The following is an 18,727-nucleotide window of genomic DNA, read 5'->3' as shown; positions in this document are numbered from 1 at the left end:
TTAACCCTTTTAAACAGAAACACTGGAGGCAAAATGGAAATCCACTTATGGGACATTTTCAATCAGTATAAACAAATGAATTATTTTCTGCCTGTGAGTCTGATATAAATCGAGTCAGGACTTCAGTGTAAGACTGTGGTTTTCTCTCTGTTGGATAACCTTACACAGAGTTTCAGTGGTTGAAGATAACACCTTCACATTTTAGAGGCTTCTATGAACAAGCGCTTGGAGCATCTCGGAGAGCAGAAATTAGTTTAATAATCAGTATTTACTTTGAAGATCTTTGGAACTTTGGAGTGTCTACTTTCATATAAGCCACTTATCTTCACTGTGTAGTATCACATGGCAAAGATACTCATGTGCTGAACATAGGCACAACAAAACAGGCACAAAAGAGTTAAACAAGATAAATTCCTCTTATCACTTACTTTACAGCAGCGATATACATATAATCATATAATAAACATCTTTTCACAGTTAAATAACATTTTAGGGCAGTATATTATCAGGATTTTATGTGAAATGTTTACCATGCAAGTCCCTGTGAATGATCAGTCAGTACAGAAGCAGAAATATATCAGATCAAGTGCATTAATGTAAGCCTGGGGACTTGATTTACATCTGGCACTAATTCTCTGAGCTGCTGTTAATCATCACCTTCTGACCAATCAGATTAAAGTGCTATGGCATTTGTGTTGTTTAAATCATATAACAAATCATATCTATCTACCATCAATATTCCTGACATTATTAGAACATGACTGAAACTTGAACACCGACGTTTGAACTGACAAGTTCAATTAGCACTAAATGCTCACTTTTATGTGTTTGTAGGTTATTTAAAGACATTAACGTCAAGGCTAGACAACTATAAGACAGAAGATTCTGCATGTATCTGGAAGTTTTATAATATAGTGGAAGTGTATCAGGCCACTGTGACCTGCATCACATAACCCCTCCACTCTCAATATAATAAAAAGAACTAAAATATTCACCTTCACAATTATGCTTAAGGTCAAAAAATATGGATGTGAATTGTTAATGCAGTTTCATAACCGCTTCTGGAGCCCTTATGTACTGAAATAATATTTCTCTGACTTTTGTCCAGAGGGAGCTTCAGTTTGAAATGAGGGGGAAAAAACTTTTGACTTATAAATATGGAAGAGTTTCATGCTTCGAGATATGACTACTTATTTAATTCCTTCTTTGTGCTTTAATGATCTGGGAACAATACCAAAATGTTACCTCAAGCTGTGGAGTGGACTGGTCATTAAACAGCCAGCCAACTAATGCTACACAAAGGCTCATTTTATTTTATTTTATATTATTTTATTTTTCATTATTTGTTTTTCTTTTCTTTTCTTTTGTTTCAACCTAGAAGGATCATTTTATTTTATTAATTTTAATTAAATTAATAAAATAATTCTTCTTCTAATTTAATTTAATTAAATTTAATTTTGCATTATTTGTTTTTGTTTTGTTTTCCTTTGTTTCAACCAAGCAGGTTCATATTCACTCACTAAATGAGAAACTAGCTGAATAACTGAATGATGAAGTTTTTCGTGATGTGTAGCTGGGTATACAAAAAACATGGACCAGTGAATTTCATACTCTGCCTGAGAGTAGAATGGCAAAAAAAATCCCTTAGCTATGATAAAGAACAAGACAATGTATTCTGCTCTAATACACTCTCTAAGGAAAGGATTGCCACTGCTTTTTAAATGGTGTAGCCTAAAATACTGCATAATAATGTTTGTGGCAATAAAAAAAACAGATATCACTCTGTCAAAGAATTAAAGATGCTAATTTAACTTGATAACCTATTAGCAGGGTTTCCAAACTACCTTTTTATATCAGAACCATCCCAAAACTTCTTGTATTGCACTTCTTTACTTTACTTCTACTTTATATTTACTTCTCAGTTTAATTTTCACTCTGATTCAGAGAATAGGAGTGTGTGTATGTGTGTGTGTGTGTGTGTGAGTTTCAATATGAGCTTCAATATGGATCAGAGGACAGAAGCATACATGTCAAACCAATTTCCTCACATTGACCAGTACTACCAGTAGTGTGTCCCTTCATTATCATTGTAATTACCATTGTGCCATTATGTGACTATCTGGAATCCTGCTAGCTCATAGTGGCAGCTGTAAGCACACTAGCCTGCTTGTGATGCTGTTAGCACTCCATTTGTTATGAAACCTTGCTGCATAACCAACTCCTTGGAAAACAGATCTGTGGCTAACGTTTCCAGCAGGCCCACATGGAAGTACACTCATGCAGTTAGTACAAGAATCTCCCAAAACTCAAGGACTTGGTAATAATAACCAATAATAACCTAGCCACCAGCTTCAAACATTCTGGCCTGGCACTGTCCAACATGCAGCACAAAAACAAGAAAGGACCTGAGGGTTTCTGTGAGCAAATGGATAGCTTGACATCAGACATCACTCGGTAAAAAATGTACAACTGAAGCTACTCATTTTGGCTCATGCTATTAAGCACAGCCCTTCTGATGGCTCAGAAAAAACAGACCAACCACATGGCACTAAAGGGCTGAACTAATACTCTGATGTCCTCTAAAGGTTCTGAAAGACATCATCAGAGCTGCAAACACATTAAGGGGATGTGGTAGCTAAGTGGTTAAGGTGTTAGATCAGAAGGTTGTGAGATTGAAACCCAGGCCCATCAAGTGGCCACTACTGCACCCCTGAGCAAGGCCCTAGCTCAATTGTATAAACTGAGATAAATTGTAAGTCGCTCTGGATAAGGGTGTCTGCCAAATGCCAGGATTGCAAATGAAGCAAGAATATTAAATAATGCACACAGGTCCCTTACAAATGCCTGGGTGTCTCTTGTTTACTTTGTGTATCAGAAGTTCCACATTAAAGAAATCGCAGAGAGCCTGCCACTGAAGAAAAGGGATGTGTTATCGCTAAAAAGACTGCTCACTGAGGAACATCTACATCAGTTCAGATAATCATGTCACAGGGGCAAGAGATCAGCCATCAGCCTGTGGCTTTCACCCCAAGCCTTGTCAAAAGAAAGACATTTTTGTCTCACCAAAGAGTGTAGGATGCTGACCTACTGGATATGCAAAGACTTTCTCAAAAAAAAGGGGCTATGTCTAAGAGTGATTTCCCATCGGACAGAGATGGTCACCATGGACTGGGAGCTGTGTGGTGTCACAAGGGGAATTTGAAGACACAATCTAAGCTCACAACTGACATATCTGCTAAAACTGAGGGTGTTCTTGCTGGTCCTCAGGTTGCTCCTACCTGATCCTATGTACCGTATTGTCCTGATTTGTTTGAGCAATGGCGTGATGGTCAGATATGTAAATTATCAGGGTGGAACGAGGTTGAAAACGCTCCAGGGCCCAGGATAGCCATGGAGGCCCTGGCTTCCACTGCTGTTCCCAGTGGTACTAGTGCCCACGAAAACTCTCTCCATGGGCAGACTTCTTGTTGCAGTGATGAAAGGGGTCCTGTGGTACCACTGGCACTATCTGTTCCTGTGGGATTTGCCACTCAGACTGGTGGGTGCTTAATGATTGCATTGCAGCAGTCCAGGAAATGGTCCTGAACGCTGTAGGTCCAAGTATAAAGGCCTTTATGTGCTCCTAGGCTCCTAGGCATATCCACCAGGTGCCAGACACACACACACACACACACACACAAACATTTGTTCAGAGATTGTTGTGGCAATATGACTGGACTCACCTCCCTCAAACTCTGTATGGCAGTTCCCTGAATTCTCATTCAGGCTCTCCTCCTCGTTAATGATAATATTCTCAATGTCCTTCATTGTGAGGTGATCCCGGAAGGCATGGAACAGGATGTGCTTGAGTTCCTCCAATGTTATCCGCTGCATGTCAAACTGCAAAAAAGAAGCAGAAAAGAGATTTTATTAAACCTTGATTTTGGAAACTTAGTTCAAAAAGAATTATTACAGCTGCATATGAATAGACAACACACCGTATATACATGTGAAGATCATCAGATGTCTTTTATTCACAATGTCAATGCTTTGAGATAATGCTGTTGAAAGCAACAATTTGAAGCTGTTTCAGGTTAAATGAAGAGAGACTACAACAAGAATACCAGAAGAGTAGGTCTTTCATGCACGTTTATGAGTTGTCCTTGTCTGAAAAATGGACTTGTGCTGCGAACAGAATATGTACACTCGGGTAATTGTTCACAAGACCTCTCTGCTAGTAATACGTCATTGTAAGAACCACAGAAGGATATTTTGCTATATAGGTTTTGCCTTGCCTCGAACCCCTTTCATGAGCAAGTTAGCAGTGAGTGCGCTCCACAGAGGTTTCCCCTTGCACAGAAAGGCTTTGGGTATACAAGTTTTCCAAATAAAATTACCTTCACAGATAAATATGCTAATAAGAATCGCCATATTAGATCCACAGTACTAATCTTTTGCCGCTACTAATACCTTTTTTTGTCTTACTTCTGTCACCAATTTATTCTTTTCTCTTATCTTCAGCCTCTCTCATGGTTATGTTTAGTCTTTCATACATATTCTAAGTGACCAATTTTTGATGTGAATGGCAGGCTTGGCCTTTTTCATCAGCATTCATCATCAGAAAATATCACTTAATATGGGCAACAGCTATGTTTACTCAGAGCCTGTATTCCAGTTCCATGGCTTAGTCTTGCACAGTATTGATTAAATAGACTGATGTAAGGTTGCAGTACAGTTATCATAACACACAAACAACATGGTATATTAGTGCCTCCAGCTTTTGTCTTCTCAGGTTGGAACAGCCCAAAAAGACTCAGAGTTCGTGTTTTCCTGAACTTTTCATATTTTAAAAACATTTTCTTAATATCTGGTTACCCCCAGAAGAAGAAAAAAATGAGAAGATCTCATTTGTCTTTTAATATTATAAATATATAAAGTGTCCACTTCAGTTCCACTGACAATCATGAATGCTTTAGATTTCTAAAGAAAACTGCTATGTATTGCTTGAAATTGCATTTATTATCATGTGTATTAAATAAAATGTAAAAATAAATAAATAGCGTACAAAATAAAAAGCTTTTAAAACATTCAATTCTCAATAATATTCTTTATTTTATTCTCAAAAAGGGCAAACAATAGTGAGGAATCATTATAAATGCTTATACAGATTAGAAACTAGATGTGGAAATGAATTTATATGAACCAGATTGAATGCTATGCTGAGAAAATATAGTAAGTAGATGCTTGCACTTTGCTTAATCTATTAATGGAAAAATATTAGTTTTTAGATTTTCTGGGAAGGTTTATATATATATATATATATATATAGCCACACAAAAAAGCATTAGTGAAGTCAGGCCCTGATATTGGGTAATAAGTCTAGACAAACTGCCATTTTCTTTCATTTAAAGATGTTCAGTGGGGTTGAGGTCAGTGCTCTGTGCTGGCCACTGGAATTCTTCAATATTTAGGCCCTTTTAGTTCAAGTGAAGAAACATCTTAAAGTTACAGTTTACAAATAGATTCTAGACTATTAAGTAATAGTTTAAGTAATAGTTTTTAAGACTATTAAGTATAAGTGTTTTTCAAACTTTGTGTCATCAGCTTGGGTGTGATGGTCAGATGTCCACATACTTTTGGCTATATAGTGTAGTCCACACCATTAAACCACACACTCCAACTCAAGCTTTTTCCTCACCAGTGACTGGTTAATAAAAATGTCTTCCACAATATCTTGGCTGGGAAACATCACCAGAAAGCCAGTAACTGTGCTTCATTAGAAGGTCAGTACCAGACAATGCAACATTATGAAACATTCATATGTAAAAATCATCTAACTTCTAGCTCAGTTCTGTACAATGGTTCATGTCAAGCTTACTCAAAATGCCAGGCCAAGCATCTTATACACCGATCAGGCACAACATTATGACCACCCGCATAATATTGAGTTAGTCTCCCTTTTGCTGCCAAAACAGTCCTGACCCATTGAGACATGGACTCCACTAGATCCCTAGTTCGAGGTTCGAGGTGGGGGCAACTTACAGAACTTAAGGGACTTTTGATAGATACTGACCACTGCAGACCGGGAACACCCCACAAGAGCTGCAGTTTTGGAGATGCTCTGATCCAGTGGTCTAGCCATCACAATTTGGCCCTTCGTCAAACTCAAATCCTTACGCTTGTCCATTTTTCCTGCTTCTAACACATCAACTTTGAGGACAAAATGTTGACCTAATATATCCCACCCACTAACAGGTGCCATGATGAGGAGATCATCAGTCTTATTCACTTCACCTCTCACTGCTCACAATGGTATGGCTGATCAGTGTATATGGGGCTCAATATGAAGCCCAACAGGCTATTACAGTATGTTTACAGGCTAATAAATGATTATAGTCACAGTACACACACTGAATATATTGAGACTTGAGAACACACTGAGGTCTGCCTCTGATCACATCCTGATTTACTGTTTCATATTTTAAATGATCCAAAGAACACAAAATAAGCTCTGACTCAGAAAGAGAGAAAATCAGACAAAATTTGCCATGTTATGAAAGTTTCCTGTTTGCCTTCTGGTTTGAATCTCTTTTGCTTTATGTTGACTTCCTCTGTTTGTCGAGATCAAAACCCATGAAAGCAAGTCTAGCCTTTCCTGTTGAGAGCTGAGATTGTTTCTGGGCATTTTTGAGAGACAGAATAAAGCTTGATTGCATGTGACCTTCAGCTGATCCGGCTGCAGAAATACCATTACATCCACTAGAGAGCACAAAGCCCACATTTTCTTCTCAGCATTGCACACTCTCTCTCTCTCTCTCTCTCTCTCTCTCATATAAATAGGAATATGGAATATTAGCTGTGGGTTATATCATTGTTCTATTTTGCAAAATAACCACTTTTTTTGAAAACACGGTGATCAAGATTAGAGAACAGTAACCGTTGTAGCTAGAAAGTAGATTACAACTAAAATGTTTAAGCATTAAAGCTGTAAAAAAAAATTTGTAGATAGTATAGTAACCCTTGCTTTGAATGACTTCATTCACTAGGACATCGCTAATTTCTCCCTCGGTCTGTCTTTCGACGGTTAAATGCTGTCGAGTCCACACAGGATGCCTGCAGTTTGGGGACAGAAGGTCTATTATCTGTTCTCTGCTCTTTATTTGTTCCATGAAGCCAAGACCTGGAACTGAGCTACTATCACTGTATTCCACCAGACTCATGCTTTAAGAGAAAGAGAGACAGTGTGTAAATCAAAGAGAAAATCTATTACGCCTCTTGTACTAGAACAGAATTACTATGCGTTTGTGGATGACTGGTTTGCCTGCCCACATGCCAACACACACCCAACGTCATCTATTACATAAAAAAACAGTTCAACTGGCATCAGAAAGTCATGAAAACCAGGTGGGATTTTAATTCTATTCATTTCTTGTCTTTTCCAGTGTTTACTCGTGTATAATTTTAATTTTAATTAAACCTTTTTTTCTGTACCTTGCAATGAAAATCAACCAATGTCCAAAATCAAACAAAACAAGTCATTGGATTAAAAGGTGAAGCACAGTGAGACTAATGACCTGTGATTGCACATTATTGACCGTTCTGCTTGCTGAGTATAGTGGGATTAAGGCCACTCTTACTGGCCCAAATTGAGTTGTCCCTGTAAAACAGTAAAAGGTTTATTGATACGCTTCACGCTGTGCGTTGGTCTGCTTAACAACCTACCAGCATGCCACCCGGATCTCTCCTGTCACTACAGTGCAGTATGTGTGTGTGTGTGTGTGTGTCTGTGTGTGTGTGAGAGAGAGAGACATAGAGAGAGAGCGAGAGATAATAGACAGAGATACAGACACTAAACTTTAGACACTGACTTCAGTCATAAAACCAGAGGATTACCCCTTAAATATCTGAACTGGTAGAAGTTTCATGTTATTGCCCTTATACCTTCTTATACTTTCTTATAGCTGCAGTAGCATTTACCAGCCAGCCAGCAGTGTGATTTTCTTCATCTATTTTTAGGTGACAGATCATTTTTTCTATTTTTATTCTACAATATCTCAAGCCACACAGAGGAAAATGGGAGCATCAACAGGGACACCAAGACTTTTTGTTTTACTTTATAATTCACATCGCAATAAGCAAGCCCGTATGTCACACGTGTGTTTGCATCAATCAGAATTTCCCAACACATGCAGTATATAGCATTATGCTGACCGGAGTGTTATGTAAAGTTGAAAGATTCTTACAGAAAGCTTAACTGTTATGTAATGGAGAACTCAGTGGTTGGTTTTTCAGACTTTGACAATCCTACCAGCATCTCTACACTACTAGTACTGACCAGTGATCCAACAGATTCACTCGGTGAGGGATGTAGGGATGTAGCAATGATGAGCACCTGAGGAAAACACCTACTCAGTCATTCTGTGAATTCAAGGAGCTCGGAGATTCCCAGAAGGCATGAGAAAGGGCACAATCGATCATTAGGACAGAAACAGAATGAAAGGGACATGCTATACAACATTTTACACTTCTCACTATGTACTAGAAAGAACCAGATTTTTTTTGACGGCCATGATGAAAATCCTTTCCTGTATCCTGTTTCTGGGTTCAGGTCTTGATGACAACCAGAACACTACCCAGCCCAGCCATTTAAGAACCCCACTCTCATAAAAAGAAAAGACTTCGTAGCCTTTTCAGTCTTTTTTTCAAAACGGTATACTGGGAGCCTTCTCTGACTGAGAAACACTCATTTGCAGGGTGGACAGTTTAAAGAATCCCTCCAGAAGGACAGCCGAAGAACGCTTTCAGGTTCAAGACTTTTTTTTTAGAGTGATATACAGTAAAAGACTGTAAAAGGGCCACAGGAATGTGGTGGTTCCAGTGTATAACATGGTAACTATAGTAACATGATAATGGACAGTTCATCTGTGGTCACACATCGACATGGCCAGTGCCATTTCTGTTATTCATGTGTAATTTGCTTGTCTAGTCTCAGCAACACATTCAGATGCTTATAGCCTTTGCATTTCTCATTTCTCTATTCCACTTTAATCCCTGATTAGTAGAAGAATAAATTTCATTAAATTCCATCATCTAATATTTTAAACTATTGATATCTTTATACAGATCCAAGCATGCCAGATTTCCGATGTCTTTTAGCCATTTTTTCCATGTTTTCCTCTTTACAAATCTTCATATCTCCCACTGGCATTCCAGTTGTTTAAAATGGATATGACTTGAATGGATGATAAATGAATTGTATTGTACTCTTTGATGACCTTGGAGATGTGACCTACACCCAGGTAATAATATTATATAAATCAACTGCCCAGAAAGTCTTTTAAAAATATTAATGATTTAATTGGCCAGCCTTTACTCCATTCCCCTTGCATACAGTCATGCATAATAATATAATCAGGTTGAGTACCGCTACAGACTCCACTTCCCATAACACAATGCTGTTTTCTGCTCACTTGATTTAAATAAACCCAGTTTTAGCTGCACTTGCATTCTCCTCAGCATTGTTCTTGAATCAAATTTATCTATATACAAACTTATATTACAATAAATTCTTGAATTATGCAGCAAACCTAGCATAAGCTGGTGGAGTAAATTTATGGATTAGGGGAACCTCTGTCCACCAAACAGTCCTAACTTGCAGAAGAGTGATGGTTTGCCAGTCTGCTTGGCTAAGCTCTTATTATGCCTGTCTGTTTAAAAAAGCAGACGTATGTATGTACTTATATTGGTAAACCAGCAGCTCAGCGAAATATTGATCGCAACAGCTTATGCGTTATGCAACAGCACTGAGCCCCCATCTCCCACTATCACTTATGGTTCAATGCAGTTTTTTAACATCATATACCTTTAGAGTTCAGTGTCACAACAAGGAAACTAGGACATTAGGACAGATATCTGACATTGTCTGACAAGCAGATATTACCATATTAGATGTACATGAAGCTGTAACTTCACATCTGAAAGCAATAAGCCTCAGAGGTTTGTCCAAAATGGAGTGCGATATATTACACACTAATTTACAGCAAATGAACGTCTATTCTCCTGGCATAGTTAGGACTGTCCACTTCAGAAAATGATCCAGTGTAGGATGGTTATCATGACTACATTTTTATAGTATTTGAGAAAATTGGCTACAACAGACAGGCTTATAAACGATGTTATAGGATTTCTGGACTATAGTTTGGACATTTAACAAAGACAAAGACAGAGAGATTCGGCAAATAAAAGTGGGACAATCTGTACATCTTCACTATATTCAGACCATTAAACACTTGAAGGATAAATAATACGATAATGACTTTTTGCTTAATTAAAAATATCAACAGTTTGCACCGTTCTTAGAGAACAGGACAGTTGTCTGTAAATGGTCAAAAGATCTCTGTCCTGAAAATAAAAGATTATCAAAGATATACAGATATAAAGATATACACTGCTGTCAGTTTTTGTAACCGTAATCTCAAGAGACAAGAAAATGACAGGGTTGTGTCCATTTTGGAGATTTGGAGACGTCATTAAGGCTCACAGCCATAGCTAGGTGATCGAAGCAACAGGCCTTTCAATAAACTTTGTGCATGAACATAAAAATGGTTTTGAAAATAAAACTGTCCCTGAAAGTGGAGACATCCTCATGTCCTTCCTCTTATAGTTATGAAGTGCTGCATGGCAAGGTAAGGAAATATTATAGCAGGAATGGGGTATCAGTATTGGGTAATGTGGCAGCACGCACTTTAAAAAACAGAGGTCTCTCCAATAAAAGTATCTTCTCAGCCTTATCTGTATTTTCAAAACCAATCTCACTCTGTCTAACTATAGGGTGCCTGAAAAGTCAGGAACTAATGGGAAGCAAGTAAATCATGATACAGCGGTATAGTGTAATGGTGAACATGGATATTGTAAATAATTTACCCAATTTCATGAATAAGCCAAAAGATTGTCTAATAGAATCCACCAGAACTGATAAACAGCCTTTAATTAAAAAGTTCCAGAGTAAAAGTGAAGGAATTCACATTACTAATGAAAATGGCTCTCTAAGAATCATGAGGATTGGCAAGGACAGTTGGAGCGGATATCAGCCCTCACCGTATCCATGGTGCACCTCAAACCAATGGCTCAAGCAGGCAGATGGATTGTATCAATGCTGTACAAACTGACATAGATGTCATATCAAATGGTTCCCAGATATGTTTGTCAGGATGAGCACTTGAATGGTTTCCTCTGGCTCGCTCTCTTCATGTTGCTCTGACCTTTTCTTTTAATTTTGCTTTATTTCTCACATACAGAGGACCTCTATGGCTGCTGTGAAGCAGTGCTCACCAGACTGCAAATCAATGTGACCTTTCAAATGTACCGCTTTCTATAATAGAAAGCAGGTCTGCTTTGTGCACTGAATACTTGGAGACCTCTTTGCCATGGATTTCGTGGGCCAGTTGTACATCCTGATTAAATCAATAAGCACAAGTAAAACACTTTATGCTCTAGAGTTTCAGAAAGTAGTGTTGAAACACTTCAGTGTTTAACTACAAAGCCGAATCTCACGTCCCTAAATTTAACATATGCTTAATACCTGACATGATATTTATTCAAGCTGCACTTGAATTTAAGATAAGGTAACCCCACTATGTTGCTGTTTATCTAAAAGCGTGGAACTTACAGTATTCGATGTTTCTCAGTCAAGCAAAGCTGGCAAGAGTTCTTGCACTGGCTTATTTTCATATCTGAAATAAAAATCAACATAGCCATTCCTCTGGTCCCCTATTTCATTATGTGCACGGCATCATCTCCTAGCGTCCTGCTGATAGCACACTAAAGACAGCACACATTACCATCCGACACATGCAAATTTATACCTCCTCATCTGCAGTCCATCTCATGGACAGATGGAGAGTAGGCTCCATCACTGCTGTGTATGTAAGGCTGAAGGCTCAGTTCAGCACCTTGGCAATCAGTATCTGATTCCTGCTTTTCCAGAGACACACACATTTGTACCTTTAATTCTTTTTCCTTCTGGGTACAGAGTGAATTGTCAGGAACAAGGGAAATGTATACAGTGCCTAAAGTGGACAAAATCCAAAAGGAAACTCCTTATCAATTGTTATGACTCTGTTTTGTTTATTCATTCATCTTCATGAACTGTCAGGATTGTAGGGGATCCTATTCCCAGGAAAACTTGGCATAAGGTGGGAATACATCCTGGATGAGACACCAATCCATTACAGGGGACCATACACACACACACACACACCCCTTAGGACAATTTAAGGATGTGGACATGCAGAAGCTGTAGATATGCTACCAGCATTGTTTATATCTTTACCTGCATACTTTATGTACATCTAGAATGAATAATAACATCGACTAGATGGCACATCAGACAAAATCTTCAACTGATTCAAACTGGAAAAGATTTAACAATTTCATGCAACAGATTGTCAGGCCCTGTCTTTCTTTGAAACTTTTCACCGTTGTCATGTTTATTGTGATGGACTGTGTCTCAAATCTCAAAACTCTGACCTCTGACTCAAATGTATCTACTAACAGAAAATCCAGGTACATTTCAGAGGGTTTGAAGGCTACATGAAATAATAGATAGACTGGTTAGTGTTAATAATTAATAATGGTCTAGGTTAGTTCATAAGAATTTGATTTAAGCTACAGTGCTTATTATACTATTTGTGTTGGTTTTGCAGCACATGGGCCGCATCGTAAATTTCTGATGATGTGTAATGCTCCAAAACACCACTGGTTAAACGATTTCTTACACGATATGCACAGGTAAAAGCGAGCAAAGTTAAGCCATTCAACATGCCATGTTTGGGAATGTAGGGAAAGAACCCAGATTAAACCCACACCAACTTGTGGAGATTTTTTTCCAACTTTCCTACACAGAGAAAATCCACACAAAAACATAACTTAGGGAACTTTAAGGAACTAGTGAATTTATATTCAAGTAATTTCAGGCTAGTTTAAAACTGGCCACTCTGGCTGAAGCTAACAGTAACTTAAATAATCACTCTTTACAACCGTGGTGAACAGAATTGTGTGCAAAATGCAAAACACGCTGCACCTGAAGGATGGGCTTCAAAAACACGAGGTCCATGCTGGGTTCTACTCCTGTCAGCCAAAAAGAGGGATCTGAGATTACAGTGGACTCTGGCTTAAGGAAACTGGACTGAAAAAGTACTGGGCAATGTGCTTCCATAATAACAAGATTTAATTAAGTTCCCTGGCTTGTTGATGAACGTTACTGCCAAATGTTTTGGGACGTCTGCCTTTGCATGCACATGAACTTTAATGACATCCCATTCTTAATCTGCAGGGTGTAGTATGGAGTTGTTCCACCCTCTGCAGTTAGAACAGCTTCAAGTCTTCTGGGAAGGCTTTCCATAAGGTTTAGGAGTGTGTTTATGGAAATTTTTGACCATTCTTCTAGAAGCACATTTGTGAGATCAGGCACTGATTTTGGACGAGGAGCCCTGTTCTCTGGAGTGATTGGTCACTCCAGACAATACGTCTTCACTGCTCTAGAGTCCAGTGGCGGCGTGTTTTACAACACTGCATCCGACACTTTGCATTGCACTTGGTGATGTAAGACTCGGATGCAGCTGCTCGGCCATGAGAACCCATTCCATTAAGCTCTCTACACACTGTTCTGAAGCTAATCTGAAGGCCACATTAGGTTTGGAGGTCTGTAGCTATTGACTCTGCAGAAAGTTGGTGACGTCTGACCCCGCTCTGTGATTTTACATGGCCTACCACTTCGTAGCTGAGTTGCTGTTGTTCCCAATTGCTTCCACTTTGTTATAATACCACTAACAGTTGACTGTGGAATATTTAATAGTGAGGAAATTTTATGAATGGACTTATTGCACATGTGGAAACCTATCACGGTACCACACTGGAATTCACTGAGCTCCTGAGAGCGACCCATCCTCTCACAAATGTTTTTAGAAGCAGTCTGCATGCCTAGGTGCTTGATTTTATATACCTGTGGCCATTGAAGTGATTGGAACACCTTAATTGGACGATTTGGAGGGGTGCCCCAAAACTTTTGGCATAATAGTGTAGATTGGATGATTAGATAACAGTGGAGATTTATGACAAAAGCAGTGAAGGGAAACTGAGTAAAGGGAAGTGATAGCTCAGTAGGACTACTGACTGGAAGGTTGTGAGTGAGAACCCCAGCTCCACCAAACTGCCACTGCTGGGCCCCGGTGCAAGGTCCTTAACCCTCAGCTGCTCAGCTGTATGAAAAGTGGGATCAATTGTAAGTCGGTCTGGATAAGGGCATCTTCCAAATGTCAGAAATGAGATGTAAATTTAAGAGATCAACACTGAGAAATCAGGAAATCAGTGATATAAGCAAACTCTGTAAATAAGGACATGGAAAAATATTTTAAAATATGATCCTTTATTTAGAACTGGTCAGTGTTGTGCTGGAATCCCACAGCTTCACTGTTTTGTTTCTCAGAACATTTACTAAATTACTTAATGAACTGTTACCTGGATCAAAAGATGTCTAGCTGGCAGAAATATGCCTTTAATACTCCAGGCAACAACTAAGGTTAATAATAGCTATGTAGTCTTACATGTGTAATATTTCACCTCTGTTGCTTCTCTCTGTAGCGCATGTTTTGCATACATAACTGTTCACATTGTATATTGCTGCCTCGAACTACTGGGTGGGCGTCTCTGAATTTTTTCGGCTGGTTTTCTGCCAAAAACTGCAACAGCACTACCTGATCAAATCTGAGCCTTGCACTGAAATGATTTAGCAGCAGAAAAATTGTAGGCTAATCATTTCAAAGCTTCATTAAAGAAAAGAAAACAATCCTGGGTTCCTGTTCAGTTGTTTGTTTAAAACGATAAAGTTGGATGTTGTTTGCATACCGATCCAGCTTCAGTATTTAGTAAGACTTGTCTGATGTGATTGTCTGAAGTGGATTAGACTATATTAAATAAGGCAGCAGCAGTCTGCATCATTAGCCGGCTTCTGCAATGACGTTTTTACATTCATATTCAGGGCATGTTTTACAAAGAATTTTTTCAATCTAGCCTTTTTTTTTCCCTAACGCCCCCATAGTACAATTAGCCCTCTGCTGTCATGAGCTGGAGAGTGAGGTGTCAGTCACCGCATGTCGGTGTATGCCCACTGAGACTGCAGTCTTTACAGAGAAGGTGAGTCACTGCATCCTTCAGCCATTTTAATAGTCCAATCTGCAGACATGTCTTATCCAACATACTGACACCAGAAAATCACAAACACGAGCATACTGCTATGCCATGTCACTGTGTTCAGTTGTAACCCAACAGATGCCAATGCAGTCGTGCTGGTCTCAACACACACACACACACACACACACACACACACACATATATATATATATATATATATATATATGAAGGCTGCAGGGCTGCAGTGTTAGTGTTTACCATCACTATGCTGCTCTTGTCAATGTTTTAAAGGCTGTTATATAAAATGCTGGGGTTTTTTTAATGCTTGCAGCATGGATGTTGGAAAAATCAAACTGTAAGTGGATTTAAAACTTAACATCAAAGCTATCTAAATGAAAATGGACAAAATCCTATGCCAGGCAAGACAGCAAAAATGCTTAAATAACATTAACTGTGTCATTGGCAACCTGAACACTTGAAACATGAAAGCTTCTATTCAAGCCAGTTCATTATTTAAATGAACTGGTCAAAGTCCAAGTACAGAACGGAGATTGTGGAGACGGACCGTAATTTTTGCAGCATAAGGACTCTCCAAAGATCAAACCACTGAGTCGGTCATTTTTATTTTTTTTATTAGATTTACTTGGAAAAAAAACTAGTAATGTCGGACAAAAGCTGGCACGTGGACTGACGGAACACAGAACACAGCATATGGTCCAGTAATTATTTCTCCTGAACAATAATAAAAGGAATGAAGGATAGCCCTGTTTGTTGTTCAGCTTCTCCCCATAAAATAACCTCAAATCTCATATCCTCATGCAGGAACAGAGAGAGGGATTTACATAACCTCAACATTTCCCCAACAGTTACAAAGTGGAGTTTTTATGTAATATTACATTTATTAGTTAAGAAGGAACGATGAACGGAAGGAAGCTCTGTGCAAGAGCACCAGCATGAATAATGTATAGAGGATTATTTATGAGAATATCATGTGTTATGTAGGAATAAACCAAGATGATGTTAGCAGAAGCAGAAAAAAAAAGTTAGCTGGAGAATTACCATGTTCTGAGAGTTCTCCTGCATCCTCAACACTTTCACCCACTAGCTTCATATCCTCATTTATTCCATCCATATACCTCCTCTTTGGCCTTCCTCTTTGCCTCCTGCCTGGCAGCTCCATGTCCAACATTCTCCTACCAATATACTCACTCCCTCCTCTGGACATGTCCAAACCATCTTAATCTGTCCTCCCTAACTTTGTCCCCCAAACGTCCAAGATGAGACTGTCCCTCTGATGTACTCGTTCCTAATCTTGTCCAACCGTGTCCCTCCCAAAGAGAACCTCAACATCTTCAGCCACAGCGCCCCCCTATTGACCGGCCGCCACGGCTCCTCACCCTTTCATGAAGTGTAAGCTCAGGAACCCTGCTGAGATACCAGCTAGTTAGTCTATGCCTCTGAGTACCTTCTGTTTTAATACTGTTTTTACTAACATCAGTCAATCTCAAGTAGGGTTTCTAAGTGGAAGGTCCAACACCCTTCTGTGGCCTGCTACATGTCAGAGAAGGCAATGTTTAAAAAATGAACCATCAAAAAAATTGCCAGACTACACAAAGGAAAATGAACTCTAGATTTCCCAGGGTCTCTCTGCCTCTGGACTACTCTATGAACAGAAGGTTCCTTTCTGACCTGGAAAAAAATATATTGGCCCATCCCAGTACCTATATGTTGTTGGCTAAAAGGAGGCTGACAGGCTGAAACCTGATGTGGTCTCCTGCTGTTACAGGTTCAATGTGTTGTGTGGATGTTGATGCTTTTCTTCTCATCACACTTGCATAGAGTGGTTACTGTAGCCTTCCTGAGCTTGAACATTCACTGCTGACCTCTTTCATCATGGTGTTTCTGTCCACAAAACCACTGTTTATAGGACAGTTTTTTTGTTTTTTTCCACCATTCTGAATAAACTCTGAGACTGTTCCGCATGAAAGTACCAGAAGATTAGCAGTTTCTGAAATACTCACATCAACCCCTCTGGCACCAACAACCCCCATGCCACAGTGAAAGTCACTGAGATCACATTTTCCCTTTCTGAAGTTTCATGTGAACATTACCTGAAGCTCTTGACCAGCATCTGTATTTATTATTATTTATTAAAAATGTCATGCTTTTATTTCTATAGTCTGTATTAGAGCTCAGATTAGCTCTGTTACTGCATGGAGTATGATCTATGTCAGCCTCAACTGCTGAAGCCCACATCACAGACGTTGTGAGGGTTTTTAAATGAAACTGTGTACTGAATATATAAAATCTTTCTATATCTTTCAAAATATCTTCGTCAGGGTTATTGTCGCCAGTGGTAATTAAAAAATTATAAATAGGCCTAAATCAAAATAAGCCTGATCACTCTCTACAGATGAATTCCTCCCAAGAAATGAATGTTGCTTCCTCAAAATCACAAGACATATTATGAGAAGATTTGATTGTTTTAATGTTTAGATCGTCTTTCAGAAATTATATTATAGTTTTCTGCAAACTCTTCAAGGCTACCAGTTAGAGATAATGACCCACATACTGTACATGCTATGTTGGACAAAATTATGTACAGGTTCCAGACATAGAGCCTACAAGCAGTGCAGGACATGCAGAAGACCACTTCTACTTTTCAGATCTGCCTGGTCCATCCAGATGCTGTACCCCGGTTGGAGTTTTGTTGCTTGTTGGTGCTCACTTCTGCTGTGGATAGATCTAGGTGGACAGCCAGTGACCCATGGGACCCATTTAAACTGCCGTTGCCTCAGTCAGCTTTCGGCAGGAAAGAATTAGGGATAAATCTTTAATGATTAAAGAAACTACACTGCTATTAGTTCCTCAAGAGCTCTTGGTTGTGGTTGAAGAAAGGACATTAATCAACATTATTTACTGTCCAGTGTCACCCAAATGAGGATGAGATTCCCTTCTGAGCCTGCTTCCTTTTAAGGTTTCTTCCTCATATCATCTCAGGGAGTTTTTCCTCGCCAACGTTGTCTTAGGCTTTTCAATAGGGGTAAATGTTAGAGATAAATAGTAATTTTAAACTTTATAATTGTTTTCTATGTTTCTATACTTCTTTAAAGCTGCTTTGAGACAATGTCCATTGTCCACAAATATAATTAAATTGAATTGAATTATGACTGTGGGTGGCCGCGTCCAACTCTACCACCATTGTCAAGTTTGACAACATTTGGGGAAATGGTGCCAGAAGAACAAGCTCCTCCTGAACATCAGTAAGACAGAGGAGTCGATGTTGGATTTCCAATACCTTGATGTTCACATCACACAAGACCTTTCATGGTCCTGTCACATTTACATCCTAGTAAAGACCACCCATCAGCATCTTTACCACCTTAGACATTTATAGGACTTTAAACTGCCTTCTAAAGTGCTAAGGAACTTTTAAACCTGCAACATCAAGAGCATCCTGAGAGGAAGAATCACAGCCTGGTTTGGGAACACCACCAAGCAGGACAGGTGGATTTCCAAAAGGGTGGTGGGATCAGCTGAACACACCATCCACACTGAG

General features: G+C 39.0%; 1 protein-coding gene across 2 annotated transcripts in view; it reads right to left on the bottom strand.

The window, feature by feature from the left end:
• caln1 (calneuron 1) overlaps positions 1 to 18,727 on the bottom strand; it is a 74,657-nt gene that overhangs the window by 1,736 nt on the left and 54,194 nt on the right. For both annotated transcript variants that reach the window (XM_058413551.1, XM_058413552.1), the window contains one exon: positions 3,723 to 3,879. In XM_058413551.1, coding sequence (XP_058269534.1) covers positions 3,723 to 3,879 — 157 coding nt within the window. The remainder of the gene's footprint in view (positions 1 to 3,722; positions 3,880 to 18,727) is intronic.

This window comes from Hemibagrus wyckioides, linkage group LG17, assembly GCF_019097595.1.
Source record: "Hemibagrus wyckioides isolate EC202008001 linkage group LG17, SWU_Hwy_1.0, whole genome shotgun sequence".
NCBI classification, from domain to species: Eukaryota; Metazoa; Chordata; class Actinopteri; order Siluriformes; family Bagridae; genus Hemibagrus; species Hemibagrus wyckioides.
The sequence above is the reverse complement of the archived record's forward strand: the minus strand, read 5'-3'. Positions and strand labels throughout refer to the sequence as shown.